The sequence below is a fragment of the Dendropsophus ebraccatus genome, chromosome 14 (genome assembly GCF_027789765.1).
Source record: "Dendropsophus ebraccatus isolate aDenEbr1 chromosome 14, aDenEbr1.pat, whole genome shotgun sequence".
Lineage (NCBI taxonomy): Eukaryota > Metazoa > Chordata > Amphibia > Anura > Hylidae > Dendropsophus > Dendropsophus ebraccatus.
The window spans coordinates 57,807,111-57,821,089 of NC_091467.1; the positions used below are offsets into that span (position 1 = coordinate 57,807,111).

Here is a 13,979-nt window from a genome sequence, read left to right on the forward strand (position 1 = left end):
TGTATCCTGGCAAAGCCTCTAGTCCCCAGATCCAGATTTATATTTCAGCAATATCAGCAGTAACGGAGACGTAACAAGCAGCACCCCCCCCCCATCCTCCTCCTCAATAGAAACCGCTGTCCTCAAGAGTAAACACAATATGAAAAAAAAAGGTACTTCCTACATGAGAGAGGGGTTCCTAACTCTCTGGGGTATAAAGCTTACATAACAGCACCATATACACATTACACACAGCGGGAGCTGACCAGAGGATATACTTAGGTGAAATTACATAGGAAACTGTATATTAAGGTAATAGGATAAGTACTGCATGGTAAAAGGTATAACTATATGGCTTCTGGGGTATAACTATATGGCTTCTATAGCAGCCTGTAAAGGTCCTTACATAGGTTACACCGGTCACTTGTTGGTTGGTGGAGTGTGATAGTGCTGATCGATGAGAACAGCTGCTCCAACCTGTCTGTACTGACATTACAGCTCATGTCTCACTATAGAGAATCCCACTGCAGTAATATACCAGGCTGGGTTCACACATTTTTTTCATCATTTTTGGAAAAAACGGATGAAAAAAAAAACGTATGACTTTGTGTGCATCCGTTTTGATCCATTTTTCCATTAACAACCTCACTTTCTTGTCCGTTAAAAAAACAAAAACGGATACGTTTTGATCGTTTGGTTTTTTTTTAATAATGGGGGTCAATGGAAAAAAACGGATGCACACAAAAAGGCACACATTTTCTTCATCCTTTTTTTTTTTTTTGCAAAAAACAGATGAAAAAAAAAAAAAAAAAAAAAAACCCCGATTGCAAAAACGGAGTGTGAACCCAGCCTTATGCAGAATAATTTTTTTTATATATATATATATTTTTTTTTTTTTTTTTTTTTTATGTTCATGTTTTCATTTTTTATTTGCCGTTTTTCATGGTGTCCTACATGGCATTTAGCCCTTTTATGTGCAATCCACAAAGGTTATAACCTTCGGCATTTCCCTCAGCTATTTTCATGTGACCCACAGAGTTGCAAGGAGCGGCAGTGCACATGTTCAGCCACAGGATACACGTTCTTGTGATCAGTGGGGGTCTTGCTGGGCCACTCATGTCCTATTCTGCAGATAGGGGAGGAGTGTATTTCACGCACTAAGCATTTATTGGGCACATGCACCTACAATCCCCAAATCAAACTTTTTTCTTAGCAGAAACCATGCAGTTCTTACCAGAGTGTGTCTTTGCAGGGTGGTGAGCTCCACCAGCCCCCTGCTGTGGAGGTGGGCTTGCCCCAGTTTGTCCAGTATCCTGTCCTGTATTAGCACTGGTCAGTGTCCCAGTTGGCAGTGGCTGTCCTCTTTTCAATAATTGCTTCTGTTCTTGCTGGCGGAAGCGAGGAGGCACCTCTCGTGGCAGGTAACGGGAGGCCGCGGTTTGCTGGCCATTGGCAGGTGCTCTCTTGCCATTGCTGTTTTGGACAGTGCTGGTGGAAGTACTGGGAGCAGCAGACTGGGGCTGGTTGGAACTGATCTTGATTGGTTCTGGCACTAAAGAGAGAAAAAAGGAATACATTTTGAAATTTTTTTTTTTTAAATTGTAAGTTTGTACACAAAATATGTATGTATTGCACCGCTTAATGCTACGTTTACACGGAGCGATAATTCGCCCAATCGATCGTTTAACGATTTTAAAGCAACGATTTGGTTTTTATAACGATCAGCGTTTAGATGAATAAATCGTTAGAAAAATCGTTAATGCGATCGTTTTTAAGATCGCTTAAGCCTATCTTTTACATAGGGTGAATCTTTGAAAGACCGTTTACACGAAATGATCTGCGTATTTTTAGCAAACGATGAACGATGATTTGAGAACATGTTCAAAGATCAAAATGAACGATTTTTCGCTCATCGCTTGATCGTTCGCTGTGTTTACACAGAACGATTACCGCTCAAATGCCATTGTTATTGCGAAAATTCGAGCGATGATCGTTCCGTGTAAACGCAGCATTAGTTTGGGAGGGAGTTCTCCTTAAATTGTCAGGCTACTACATACATAGCTTCAAAATCTGAACCACAACATAAACAGCACATAAAGAAAATCTGTTCACCCTTCCCACAAAGAAATAAATAAAAAAAAATTTATATATATATATATATATATATATATATATATATATATTCTACTCAGCTGAATGGAGCTGAATTGTAATACCACACACAACCTGAGGAAGGGTGGCGCTGTTTCTCTAATCCTGTATAACCCCTTAAGGGTTCAAACCCACTTGCCGACTCTGCAGCGAGTCTCCATGCTGCGTTTTTGCAGCGAGACTCGCTGCAGATCCTGGCCCTATACTTTCATTAGCAGAGAAACTCGCATCAGGGATGTACATCCCTGCTGCGATTTTGTCTGCAGCCCTCCCCATTAACCCCCCGGCCGCCGGACATTATACATTACCGGGTCCCCGTTACTGCTTGCTTCGGGGCTCCCGGTGTCTTCACGGTCCGCCCGGCCAATCAGTGCGCTGCGGCAGGGCAGCGCACTGATTGGCCGGGCAGAGCGGGGACCTGGTAATGTATATCCTGCCCGCCCCCCCCTGCACCCCTGATTGCCCCCGGCCGCATGATCACCCCCCGCAGCGCACTGATTGGCACGATCGCCCCCCGCACCCTCCGGCCGCATGATCGCCCCCAGCCGCATGATCGCCCCCCGCACCCCGGGGGGGGCGGGGGGCAGGCAGGATATACATTACCAGGTCCCCGCTCCTGCTTGTTTCGGCGGCTCCCGGCACGTTCTGCCCAGCCAATCAGTGCGCTGCCCTGGCCGGGCGGGCCGTGAAGACACCGGGAGCCCCGAAGCAAGCAGGATCGGGGACCCGGTAATGTATAATGTCCGGCAGCCGGGGGGTTAATGGGGAGGGCTGCAGACAAAATTGCAGCAGGGATGTACATCCCTGCTGCGAGTTTCTCTGCTAATGAAAGTATAGGGCCGGGATCTGCAGCGAGTCTCGCTGCAAAAACGCAGCATGGAGACTCACTGCAGATCCAGCAAGTGGGTTTGAACCCTAAGGGTACAAACACACACACACACCGTATACGCAGCGTATTTTCTGCTGCGATACGCAGCAGATTAGATCTAAGTACCTGAACACAGCATCAAATCTGAGCCATCAAATCTGCTGCAGATCTGCTGCGTATACGGTGTGTGTGTTTGTACCCTTAAAGCTCTGTGAACACAGAGCAGGAGTGGCGAATTGTCTGCCAGTCTCCGTGTCATAATGAGAGTCTATAGGAGGCTCACACGGCTCCTTTCTCCATGCTGAAGAATGAACATGTTCATTCTTCAGCATTGAGAGATGCAGCGCACGGAGCCTCCCAACATGACTCTTGTCTCTAGTTCAGGTGCGGTTTCCAATTAAGCTCCATTCACTTCAATGGAACTGAGCAGCAAAACCCCTTCCAAGCTGGAGACAAGAGTGGGGCTGTCTCTGGAAGAAAGTGGCCATGTTTTTGTAGCACTGGATAACCCCTTTAAGTTGGTAGTCCTCCAATAAATGGCAAAACTCCATTATATAAAAAGGATTAAGCTATATTAGCAGTCCTGTGCCAGAATACATTGCACTGACTGCTGTAGATAAGAATAGGGCAGGTAATGTTACACGGCTATTGTTGGATTTACAAGGATTTGCACTTTTGTGGATAAGGTTCCTCCAATAGTTACTTAGTCCTTTTCTAAAATGGGAGGAGGATGCTCATACATCCTGGGTTACAGAAATCCACTCTAAATCCCCTATTACACGGGGCGACATAGAGGAGCCAACGAGTGCTGTCGCTATTTACTGCAGGGGTATTCCAATTTATTGGGGGGGAGGCTGATTACTAGGACAGGTACATGGGGAATCCAGCTGGTCAGGCTAGTGGGCTACCTATATGGGGGCACATACTATTTGGGGCCACATATTGGGCCCCTACTGTTTAGATGGGGGCACTGTTACTATGAAACAAAATACAGTTGCTATATAGAAACACACAGACACACATCCCTTTTCTTTTAAATATAACTGATATAATAAAATAAATAAATGTATATATAATTATTAAAATTACTTCTACATAAAAAAATACTTGTTTCTGTGCTGCTGCATTCTATGACCCAAAACATTTTTAAGTTTCCATTGACAGAATTGCTAAGAGCTTGAGATTTTTCTCAGTGTTTCATAACTCCAACAAAAAAACTTATTATATACCGGATTTTTCATTTTATATGACGCATGTTTTGGCAGTGCTATGTGTGTATGGGGATGTAGCAGAGGTGAGTGTGTCTGTATATTAGTGTAGTAGCACTGTGTGTCTGTGGATATGTTTATGTAGCAGAGCTGTATGTTTTAATCTAGCAGAGCTGTGGGTGTAATGTGCATTGAGCAGAGCTGTGTATATGTGAGTATAGTGTACTGGACAGTGTCAGAGTGGTCCTGTCATTTCAATAATCTTTGAGTCTTTCACTGCAAATTTATATTTGTTTTTTGTTTTTTAAGCTTTTTGTTCCACAGCGGGACTTGACAATACAAACGTTATTTTTTTAAATGGTTGCATAAAAAAAGAAAAAAAAAAAAACACACATCCCTCAAACAGCTATGGAAAAATAAAAAAATAAAAGTTATAGGAATGAAAAAGAAAAAAGTCACCACCAAAAACTGTCGGTGACATGAAAGGGTTAAAGAGATGGTTCACTTTTAGCCATGAAGTTTCATGAGGAGGTCTGGGTAGAATGAAGCGGATGCGGCACTGCTCTGAGACCCCGGGTAGAATGAAGCGGATGCGGCATTGCTCTGAGCATTGTGACCCTTTCTCTTCTCATTTACAGATCCTCATATCTCCGGACTATACAGATGTATTTGCAGAATGTGATCACATCAAGTCCCCAATATTTTATAGCACTGTTACAGCAGGCCCCATTGCCATGACCTAACACTTTTACATCAGGAGCCGATGAGAGGAGACGGCCACCAAGAGGCAGTGGTGCTCCACGAATCAGGGGTATGCTGCCACCAATGCCAGGACATAGCACTGCCAGCCCAGATACTGACAGCATTACAATCCATTGTAACTGAATATCATGTGACATTACAAACCCTCATAGAAACTTCTGCTCAAACCCAATGAATAAATACTGATGATAAGGCTAAGATGGTCTAGTCACACATTGTATTACCCTATCTGGAGGTAGGTGGATGTCACACAACAATCACAGCAATTCTCACCTGGTGGCCTATGGTGTTTGTAAATTTCCTCAACACACAAGTAGGCCTGTGATTGGCCATAATGGAGTCCAGGCCTTTAGGTAGAATAAAAGACCACCCCTCATGGAGAATATCAGTCCATCATACATCACACACGGTAGCCAATTTCTTTGAGAAGACAACCCCTATAGTAGACCACAATTTTAGGTGGTCCTCTCGAAGCTGGTTCACTTATTAATAGAAAGTGGTGTGCCTTGTGAATGAATGCAAACCACAGCACTTTACATGAAGAGGGGTGTAGGTGTGTTTTAAAGGGGTAAAATTATATTCACCGGATGTTTTGAAATCGCTGAGAGCAGTGGGGAGTGAGTGTCCCGAGACCCGGGAACTGCAGAGATCAGGAAAGGCAAGTATAACTGACTGGCATGTCCCCCTGCAGCATAGCTTAAATTTAAGAAACCCCTTTAAGAAAGGAAAGTCTTGCTGCAAAATAATCCCTAGCCTAATGCTGCATTTACACAGAGATTTATCTGGCAGATTTTTAAAGCCAAAGCCGGGAGAGGATTTGAAAAATAGAAGAAATCTCAGTCTTGAACTTTTCTCTATTAATAGTCTGTTCCTGGCTTTGGCTTCAATTATCTGTTGGATAAATCTCTCTGTGTAAACGCCTGTTTGGATTTTGATCAGGTTTTTTGAAGATCTTATAACCTACTATCCTATCCTTCATGATTCATTCACTCCTTATTTTGTCTTCACAAAAAAAAAAAATAAACAAAACAAGTAGCCTTATAAGGGGTTAACCCTAAAAGCTTATATGTATAGCTGTAAATGGCATAAAGAAAGGGGGCGGGGGAGATCATACCTCCCTGGGTCTCCTTCAGCAATACTGCCCGGCCTCCTGCTCACAAAGCTGTCAGCCAGTGTCTCTGATTGCAGATCAGTCCTCTGTAAGCAATTTATGTCTGAAAGAAACACGCAGATATAGTTGAATCTCTCAGCCCTAATGTGTTGGGGCTGTGGTCTAGGCGTAACTCACCTGTCTAGTGACCTGCCAGCAGTTCATTATCTGGTTCAAATCCCCTGATGGAAATGAAATAGAGTTCTTATTTTTTTCTTCTCATTATTGTATCATTTTTAAGGCTATGTTCACACACAGTACTTTTGCGCAGTATTTTGCAACCAAAACCAGGAGTGGATTAAAAACACAGAAAGGCTATGTTCAAACACTGTTGAAATGGAGTGGATGGCCGTCATTTAATGTCAAATTACTGTTATTTAAAAACAACGGACAATATTTGCCATTAAATGACAACCATCTGCTCAATTTCAACAGTGTTTCTATAGCCTTTCAATCCACTCATGGTTTTGGTTGCAAAACACTAAGCAAAGTACTGTGTGTGAACATAGCCTTAAAAAGGGTACAATAATGAGGAAAAAATTTAAACCAGGGGGATTTGAACCAGAGAATGAACTGCTGGCAGGTCTCTATACAGCTGACAGGATCAGAGATTCAACTATATCTGAGTGTTTCTTTTCAGACATATCTGCCTACAGAGGACTGATCTGCAATCAGTGACACTGGCTGACAGCTGAGCAAGCAGGAGGACGGGCAGCATTGTTTATTCATGAAGAGGAGGGAGGAGGAAGGAGTGGTGAGGTGTGCCAGAGTGTGGCACAAACAACTCCTCTTTGCCTCTTCAGAACAGTAGAAAAGCGGAGATTGTGCATAATCCACTGCACGGAAAATTACCAAAAATCACCATGCTCACTAGGGGACTGCCAGCTACAGCACACTGTCGGCACTTTAGGAAGGGCCCGGGAGCTGACAGATTCCCTTTAAAGAGGGATGCAAGACCATATCTATTCTGTTGTCAATGATCTCTCTTTTAAAGAAACAAAAACAAAAGCAAGATCCGTCTGGATCCTGTTCTTAAAGGGGTTATGCAGCCAAAATCTTTTTCTTTTAAAACATCTAGTTTGTAAAGTTTATATAGATTTATAATTTACTTATTTTCAAAAATCTCAAGTCCTATACTTACCAACTGCTGTATGTCCTGCAAGAAATGTTTTCTTTCCAGTTTGACACAGTGCTCTCTGCTGCCACCTCTGTCCGTGACAGGAACTGTCCAGAGCAGCAGCAAATCCCCATAGAAAACCTGTAGTTGCCTGGACAGTACCTGTCTCGGAGAGGGATGGCAGCAGAGAGCAGTGTCAGACAGAAAACAATATTTTCTGCAGGACATACAGCAGCTCATAAATACGGAAAGACTTGACATTTTTAAATAGAACAAATCTATATAACTTTCTGAAACTAGTTGACTTGAAAGAAAATGATTTTCGCTGGAGTACCCCTTTAAATAGGACAGAAAAAAGGGACCAGAATAATTTTTCTCCTCCTCTTCCCCTAAAAATTGCACCATGGTGTGAACCCAGTCTTATCCTTGATCACTGGGACAAGGAGCCAGATCAATCCCCTGCGTGGCCTTTACCATCAATCCCTATGAATCCAAATAAAAAAGGTTCTCGAGATCACAAGAGGCAGCTCAGCCCGGAATACAGACGTCTGACAAACAAGACCCATCTGTCAGTGTTTGTAGAGTGACGGGCGGCCACTCTGCGCGCTAAGCTATGCTCCAGTATTTGTTGCCTTGCATGACAGCTCTCGTTCGTCAGCCAGTCGCTATGGCAACCTCTAAGCCGCCACTGGCAGGCCTCCCCACAAAAGCAGAGCTAAATGAACTTATTGCGTGTCGCCGATGAGGAATGACTGGCAGAGGGCGATTTGCTGGACGGATGTTTAATGCGGTTACGTCTGTAAATTGAATTGTAGTAATTAAATGCCCCTCCCAGTCACTGACACTTCATTACCGGCCGCGGCAAAGGGAATTAATAAAAAGCCGGCTCATAATGATGTTCACCGGCAGCTATCACTTCTCTTACATAAGCCGCTCTCCTTTTGTGACTACGCTTTGACCTCATCTGCCCAGCGGCACGTAGCACCCGTAGGACCCATCATATAGAACATCGGAGCCCAAAAGAATCAGTTCATCAAACAGAGGGATGTTCGGCCCCCAATTTAAAGGCAGTTGTCAGGTCGCAGGTGAATTTTTACAATTTTTAAATTATAGGCAGCACCTGTCACTTTAAGGGAATGCTCACACGGGCAGATTTTCTGCAATTGGTTCTGTATGTGTTGCAGCGAAATCATAGAATCCAGGGATTTGATCAAATCCCGGAAAATAATGAAATAGCTGTTCCATCATACCCCTGAAGAAAGTCAGTGATTTGATCAAAACCCCCGACCCCTCTCAGGGAAATGATGGAATGAATTCTATACTTCCCCTGCAACATAGAAGTTGCTTACTGTATTGCCTCTCTGCTCCCCCAGCCTGTCCGCTTCGCTCCCCGTCCGCACCGCCGCCATATGCCTGCTGGGAGGTCTGACACTCTCTTCCCTGTCCGCTCATTTCCCCTGCAGCATGCCTCCTGCTCCGTCTTCCTCACCACTATATGCCTGCTGGGAGGTGTGCCGCCCTGCTCTCCGTCCGCCTCACCGCCATATGCCTGCCGGTAGATGTGCCGCTCTGCTTCCAGTCCGCCTCCGGACTGTCCACCCCGCCACCATACGCCTGTCGGGAGGTGTGCCTCTCTGCTCCCAGTAGCTCATTTCCCCTGCAACATAGAAGTTGCTTACTGTATTGCCTCTCTGCCCCCCATCCGCTCATTTCCCCTGCAACATGCCTCCTGCTCCTCATCCGCTCCGCCACATAAGCCTGCCGGGAGGTGTTCCACTCTGCTACCCATCCGCCCCGCCACCATATGCCTGCCGCTCTGCTCCCCGTCCGCCCCGCCGCCATATGTCTGCCGCTCTGCTCCCCATCCACCTCTCTGCCATATGCATGCCGCTTTCCTCCCCGCCCGCTCATTTCCCCTGCAACATATTAGTTGCTTACTGTATTGCCTCCTGCTCCCCAAGCCTGGAAGCCCGCCCCTATGCCTGCCGGTAGGTCCGGGGAGGAGTTCCGGTGCCATCTTGGTCCTCCTCCTTGCCGTCCGCCCGCTTGCTGCTGAGATGTGACAAGACGCTGCAGCCAATCTGCGTGAACATAACCCATAAAATCTCCAGTCTTTCAGTACTTATCAGCTGCTGTATGTTCTGTAGGAAGTGCTGTATTCTTCCCAGTGCTCTCTGCTGCCACCCCTGTCCATTACAGGAATTGTCCAGATCAGAAGCCTCTCATTTATATATATTATATATACACATACACATATACATATATATGGAGATAGATACACGCCACTTCCTGCAGGACATACAGCAGCTGATACGCACTAGAAAACTGGATATTTTTAAATAGAAATAATTTACAAATCTGTATAACTCTGATATCAATTGCTTTGAAAACAATTATTTTTCTCTGGAGTACCCCTTTAAAACAGCATCTGCTTAGTCCAGGTGCCACTTACAACTAGTGGTAAAATGTGGTAAAATAATTGTTTTTAAAGCAATTGGTATCAGATTTATAAAAATTTGTTCTATTTAAAAACTCTTGGTTTTCCAATACTTTTCAGCTGCTGTACGTCCTGCAGGAAGTGGTGTATTCCTTCCAGTCTGACAGTGCTCTCTGCTGCCACCTATGTGGCATCATGTGAACTGTGCAGATCAAGAGAGGTTTTCAAGATAGGCTACTGCTGTGGACATTCCTATAATAAACAGCGGTGGCAGCAAAGAGCACCATTATAGACTGGAAGGAATACACCACTTCCTACGGGGCATACAGCAGCTGATAAGTACTGGAAACTGGAGATTTTTAAATCGAAGAAATTAGTACATTAATTCCTTCTATTTAAAAAATCCCCAGTCTTCCAGTACTTATCAGCTGCTGTATGTCCTGCAGGAAGTGTTTTTTTTTTTCCCCCTTTCTAGTCTGACACAGTGCTCTCTGCTGCCACCTCTGTCGATGACAGGAACTGGGATTCCCACCAATCCAGACAGTGGAAACAGCCAGCCTAGTAATACACCATTACCTTATGAGATGGAAATACCCCTTTAAGGAGCACATCTTGGTTTATTTATGGCGTGTCATCGCGATTTGCTAAAAAATTATTGTCCAGCCGTGAATTTTGCTCAGTCTGTGCAGGCAAATAAAAAAAAAAAAACACAAGGTTAGTGAATGTGTCTCCAATGCTGCTATATTTCACAGATTGAGACCTGACCTTCTGAAGCAAAGAGGAGTAACCATGGAAATAATCAGAGAAGGGCACCATGTTTCCATGGTTTGTTTCCATTACATTTACAGCTATCGGATGGCAGAGAAGAAATGAAAGCCGTCATATCACTGTCATTTACCAGCTGGCAAAAAGATCCGGGGGAATACATAAAATCCAGAAATTCACCATAAGGCCGCATTCACACAGGGCAGTCTGGGTCCGGCTTTACTGCATTGTGTAAGTGATGGTTCACACGTTACCGAGAAATAGCTGGATCAATGGGGCCTGGCATAGGTCTGAGCAGTTACATTGTCCTGCTGAGATCAATGGAATGTCTGAATGAGATACGGAAGGTGTATGGAATAATAATATTTATTTGTATAGCGCCAACAGATTCCGCAGCGCTTTGTACACAGTCCTGCCCATCCCCAGGGCCTCGGTGGCACCCACTTCTGCAATAGGTGGCAGAAGGGAGGCCTACGGTCTACGTTGATGGCTCATTGCTGGAAGCTGCGCCCTGTGCAGTAGTCATGCAGGACAAGGAGGAGTGGGGGAGGGAGCAGGCCTGCATGCTGCGGCTCCTTGACACTTGAGCTCAGAGCATGATGTTAAGTTGGCAGATTCCTTTTTGGCACAGCAAGCCAATTAATTTCTAATCCTGGACAACCATTTTAAGTATCCGAAAGTAATGTTTTAAATATAGACAGCCCCTTTAAGTACCAACTCCTGTTTAGAATGCAGACCATTTCACTGACATGTCCATCTTAGTATACTGTTGAATATAATTCTATAGCATCTTTGGAGGAACTTACTGAAGACCAGCATTTGAGATCTCAGTCTTAGCTAAAGGAGGTTTGTTATGGTTTCTCTAGTCAAAGGGGAGTGTTTTCCAGAGCACCATTCTCAGCAGTGATTGGCCGAAGCCAGTGTGCAAAGACACGCCCCTCAGTGGTAATGCACAGTTAACAAGTCACTTATAACTTTCTGTAGGGGATAAAAACAGATTACTATCTCATGGAAGAAATGTATTAACAGGAGAGAATGTCAAGTGAATTTTCCCCATTTTTCCCTCAAAACATCCAAAACAGCCATACTCCTTATTTCCTATTAACACGGCTTGTAAACCTTCTCAATAGAAGACTAGAATATAAACATTTTCTCAATGTTGCGCTGGCCCTTTAAGAAATAGAAGCTAGCGTCCAAGAGGACAGATCACTACCCTGATATAATATCTGCTTGTAGGCCAGAAGAGTATGCAAAAAAGGGTCTGTGGAGCCTCAGTTACGAGTCTCAAAAGGCTCGGCATCCATCCACAGACAGCTGTTTCGGGGTATTTGCCCCTCGTCAGTGTGGAGTAGGATTCTGGCTCCCAGGGACAATGAAAAATAGACCAACAAAACACAGTAATTACTGAGCTTAAAGAGATCAGTGACAAAAAAAATCCAATGGAGTACTCACTCAAAAATCTCCACTGATACAATGCCCCCTAAAATTTTGTTGGTCTATTTTTCATTGCCCCTGGTGGCCAGAATCCTGCTCCACACTGACGAGGGGCAAATACCCCGAAACAGGTGTATGTGGATGGATGCCTAGCCTTGGTAGCCCTTGTTATGTTGCAATACTCGCCACAGAGTTAGACTTTGACTCCCCACTGAGAGGCACCCCTTGGCAACAGGCTTTCCTTCTCTGGACACATATCTGGCTATTCCCATGTTCTGAGACTCGTAACTGAGGCTCCATAGACCCTTTTTTGCATATTTAAATTTATTCCATTTATTTACTCCATTGGATTTTTTGTCGCTGATCTCCTTGAGCTCAGTAATTGCTGTGTTTTGTAGGCCAAAGGCGTCTAGTGGGGGGTGGGGGGTCTGTAAACATAGGAAGATCAGTGCTGATCTCTTACAGAATCCAGGACAATATTATACATGAGCAATAATGAAGGATGAAGGCATCTTATGTATTATGGAGGCGGATGTATAACAAAGTCTCAGTGTGGTCTGTCTTCTCAGTGTGCTGTGCCAGCTACAGGTTCTCTGTGTGAGAGACCAAGATTAACTCCTTACAAGCAGTTATGTCCTACTCTAGAAGATTAACCCTTTGCATGTAGTTAAATCCTAGTTTAACAAATTAACTTGATAGAAAACAGGCCTGAGGACTGCATGGAAAACATGAATCCAGCCATAGGCCACCGGGAGTAAAATACATAACGCTCAGGAGGTTGCGCACCAGAACTTACTGTAGAGAGCTCGGCTCCAATTGTGATTTCTCTCTGCTAAAATGACAGTAAAACATCTTTGCCTTTAACACTAAAAGGAGTGTATTTTTTTATTTGTCAAAGCCTCAATTTATGCAAATTAAATACTGCTACAGCGCCACCTGTTGTTGACTGAGCAACAATTTTCTTGAAAAATGGCGAGCGCATCATCTGAAATGGCCATTGCCCAATTTCCATCTCCTTTGGAGAAGCAGACCACCCTCCATAGCTCATATATCACTCTGAATCACTTTCTTACAGTAGCTTTTCTGTTATTCCTCCTGAATAAAATTGCCAAGGAGAAGGGTAACTCCCAGTATTCAATGGAGGGCTCAACATTTCCAGCACACAGGGACAAGCTAGACAAAGGAAATGACAAAAGCCAGTTTTCAGATGATTCCTAATTTCCAGGAGGAATAACAGATAGTGAAGAAGTAAGAGATTGGCGCCGGGCTCCTTTGCTATGAATACAGCTGTGACCCGCGGCTCTATTCAAACAACGCAATCTATAGAGATCTAAGAGTTTAAGGAGGCCAGTGACAAGAGAAGTATCTGTCAGTGACTGATCGGGACCGGAACAGATTCCCTGACAGACAGAGGAAGAATAGTCCTTCCAGCTGGATCAGCGAATAACGCTGATAATACTGATCAATGCTATGCAATGGAATAGCATTGATCAGTATAAGAAATCTAATGGGTATAAGCAATCTAAAGTCCTTAAGTAAAGTGTAAAAGTTAATGTAATAAAAGTTTAAATCATCCCATTTTACAAATTAACAAAAAAAAGTAAAAATAATAGAGTATACATAACAATATTGTTCCTGCACAGTGAATAGTGTAAATGAAAATAAACACCAGGATTGCCGATTTGTTATATTATATCAGGGGAAAAAAATTTAAATACCAAAAAAAAAAAAAAAAAAAAAAAATCAATCAAAAATTTCTATTTACACCAGTAAGGTACAAATAAAAACTATAGCCCCGTAGGTGAAAAAAAAATTAAAGCGTATGGTTATTAGAAGGCAAGGAGGAGCACTGCTGCAATGTGACCCGACCATCCGTGCATTTCTGACCTTAGGTCATGAAGAGGTTAAAGGGGGTTATCCAGGATTTGAAGAAAAAAAAATAAACACAGCTTTCTTTCAAAAAAACAGCACCACACCTGTCCCCTGGTTAAGTGCAGTATTGCATCATCAAAGGAACAAAGCTGCAATACCAGGTGAGGACAAGAGTGGCGCTTTAAGAAAGCAGCCATGTTTCTCGAACCCTGCATAACCACTTTAAGCGATCAATC

At 43.8% G+C, this 13,979-nt stretch overlaps 1 protein-coding gene across 2 annotated transcripts in view; it reads right to left on the reverse strand.

Moving 5' to 3' along the window:
* Positions 1–13,979, reverse strand: part of TNRC6C (trinucleotide repeat containing adaptor 6C) — a 70,316-nt gene that overhangs the window by 38,150 nt on the left and 18,187 nt on the right. For both annotated transcript variants that reach the window (XM_069953607.1, XM_069953606.1), the window contains exon 4: positions 1,214–1,531. In XM_069953607.1, coding sequence (XP_069809708.1) covers positions 1,214–1,531 — 318 coding nt within the window. The remainder of the gene's footprint in view (positions 1–1,213; positions 1,532–13,979) is intronic.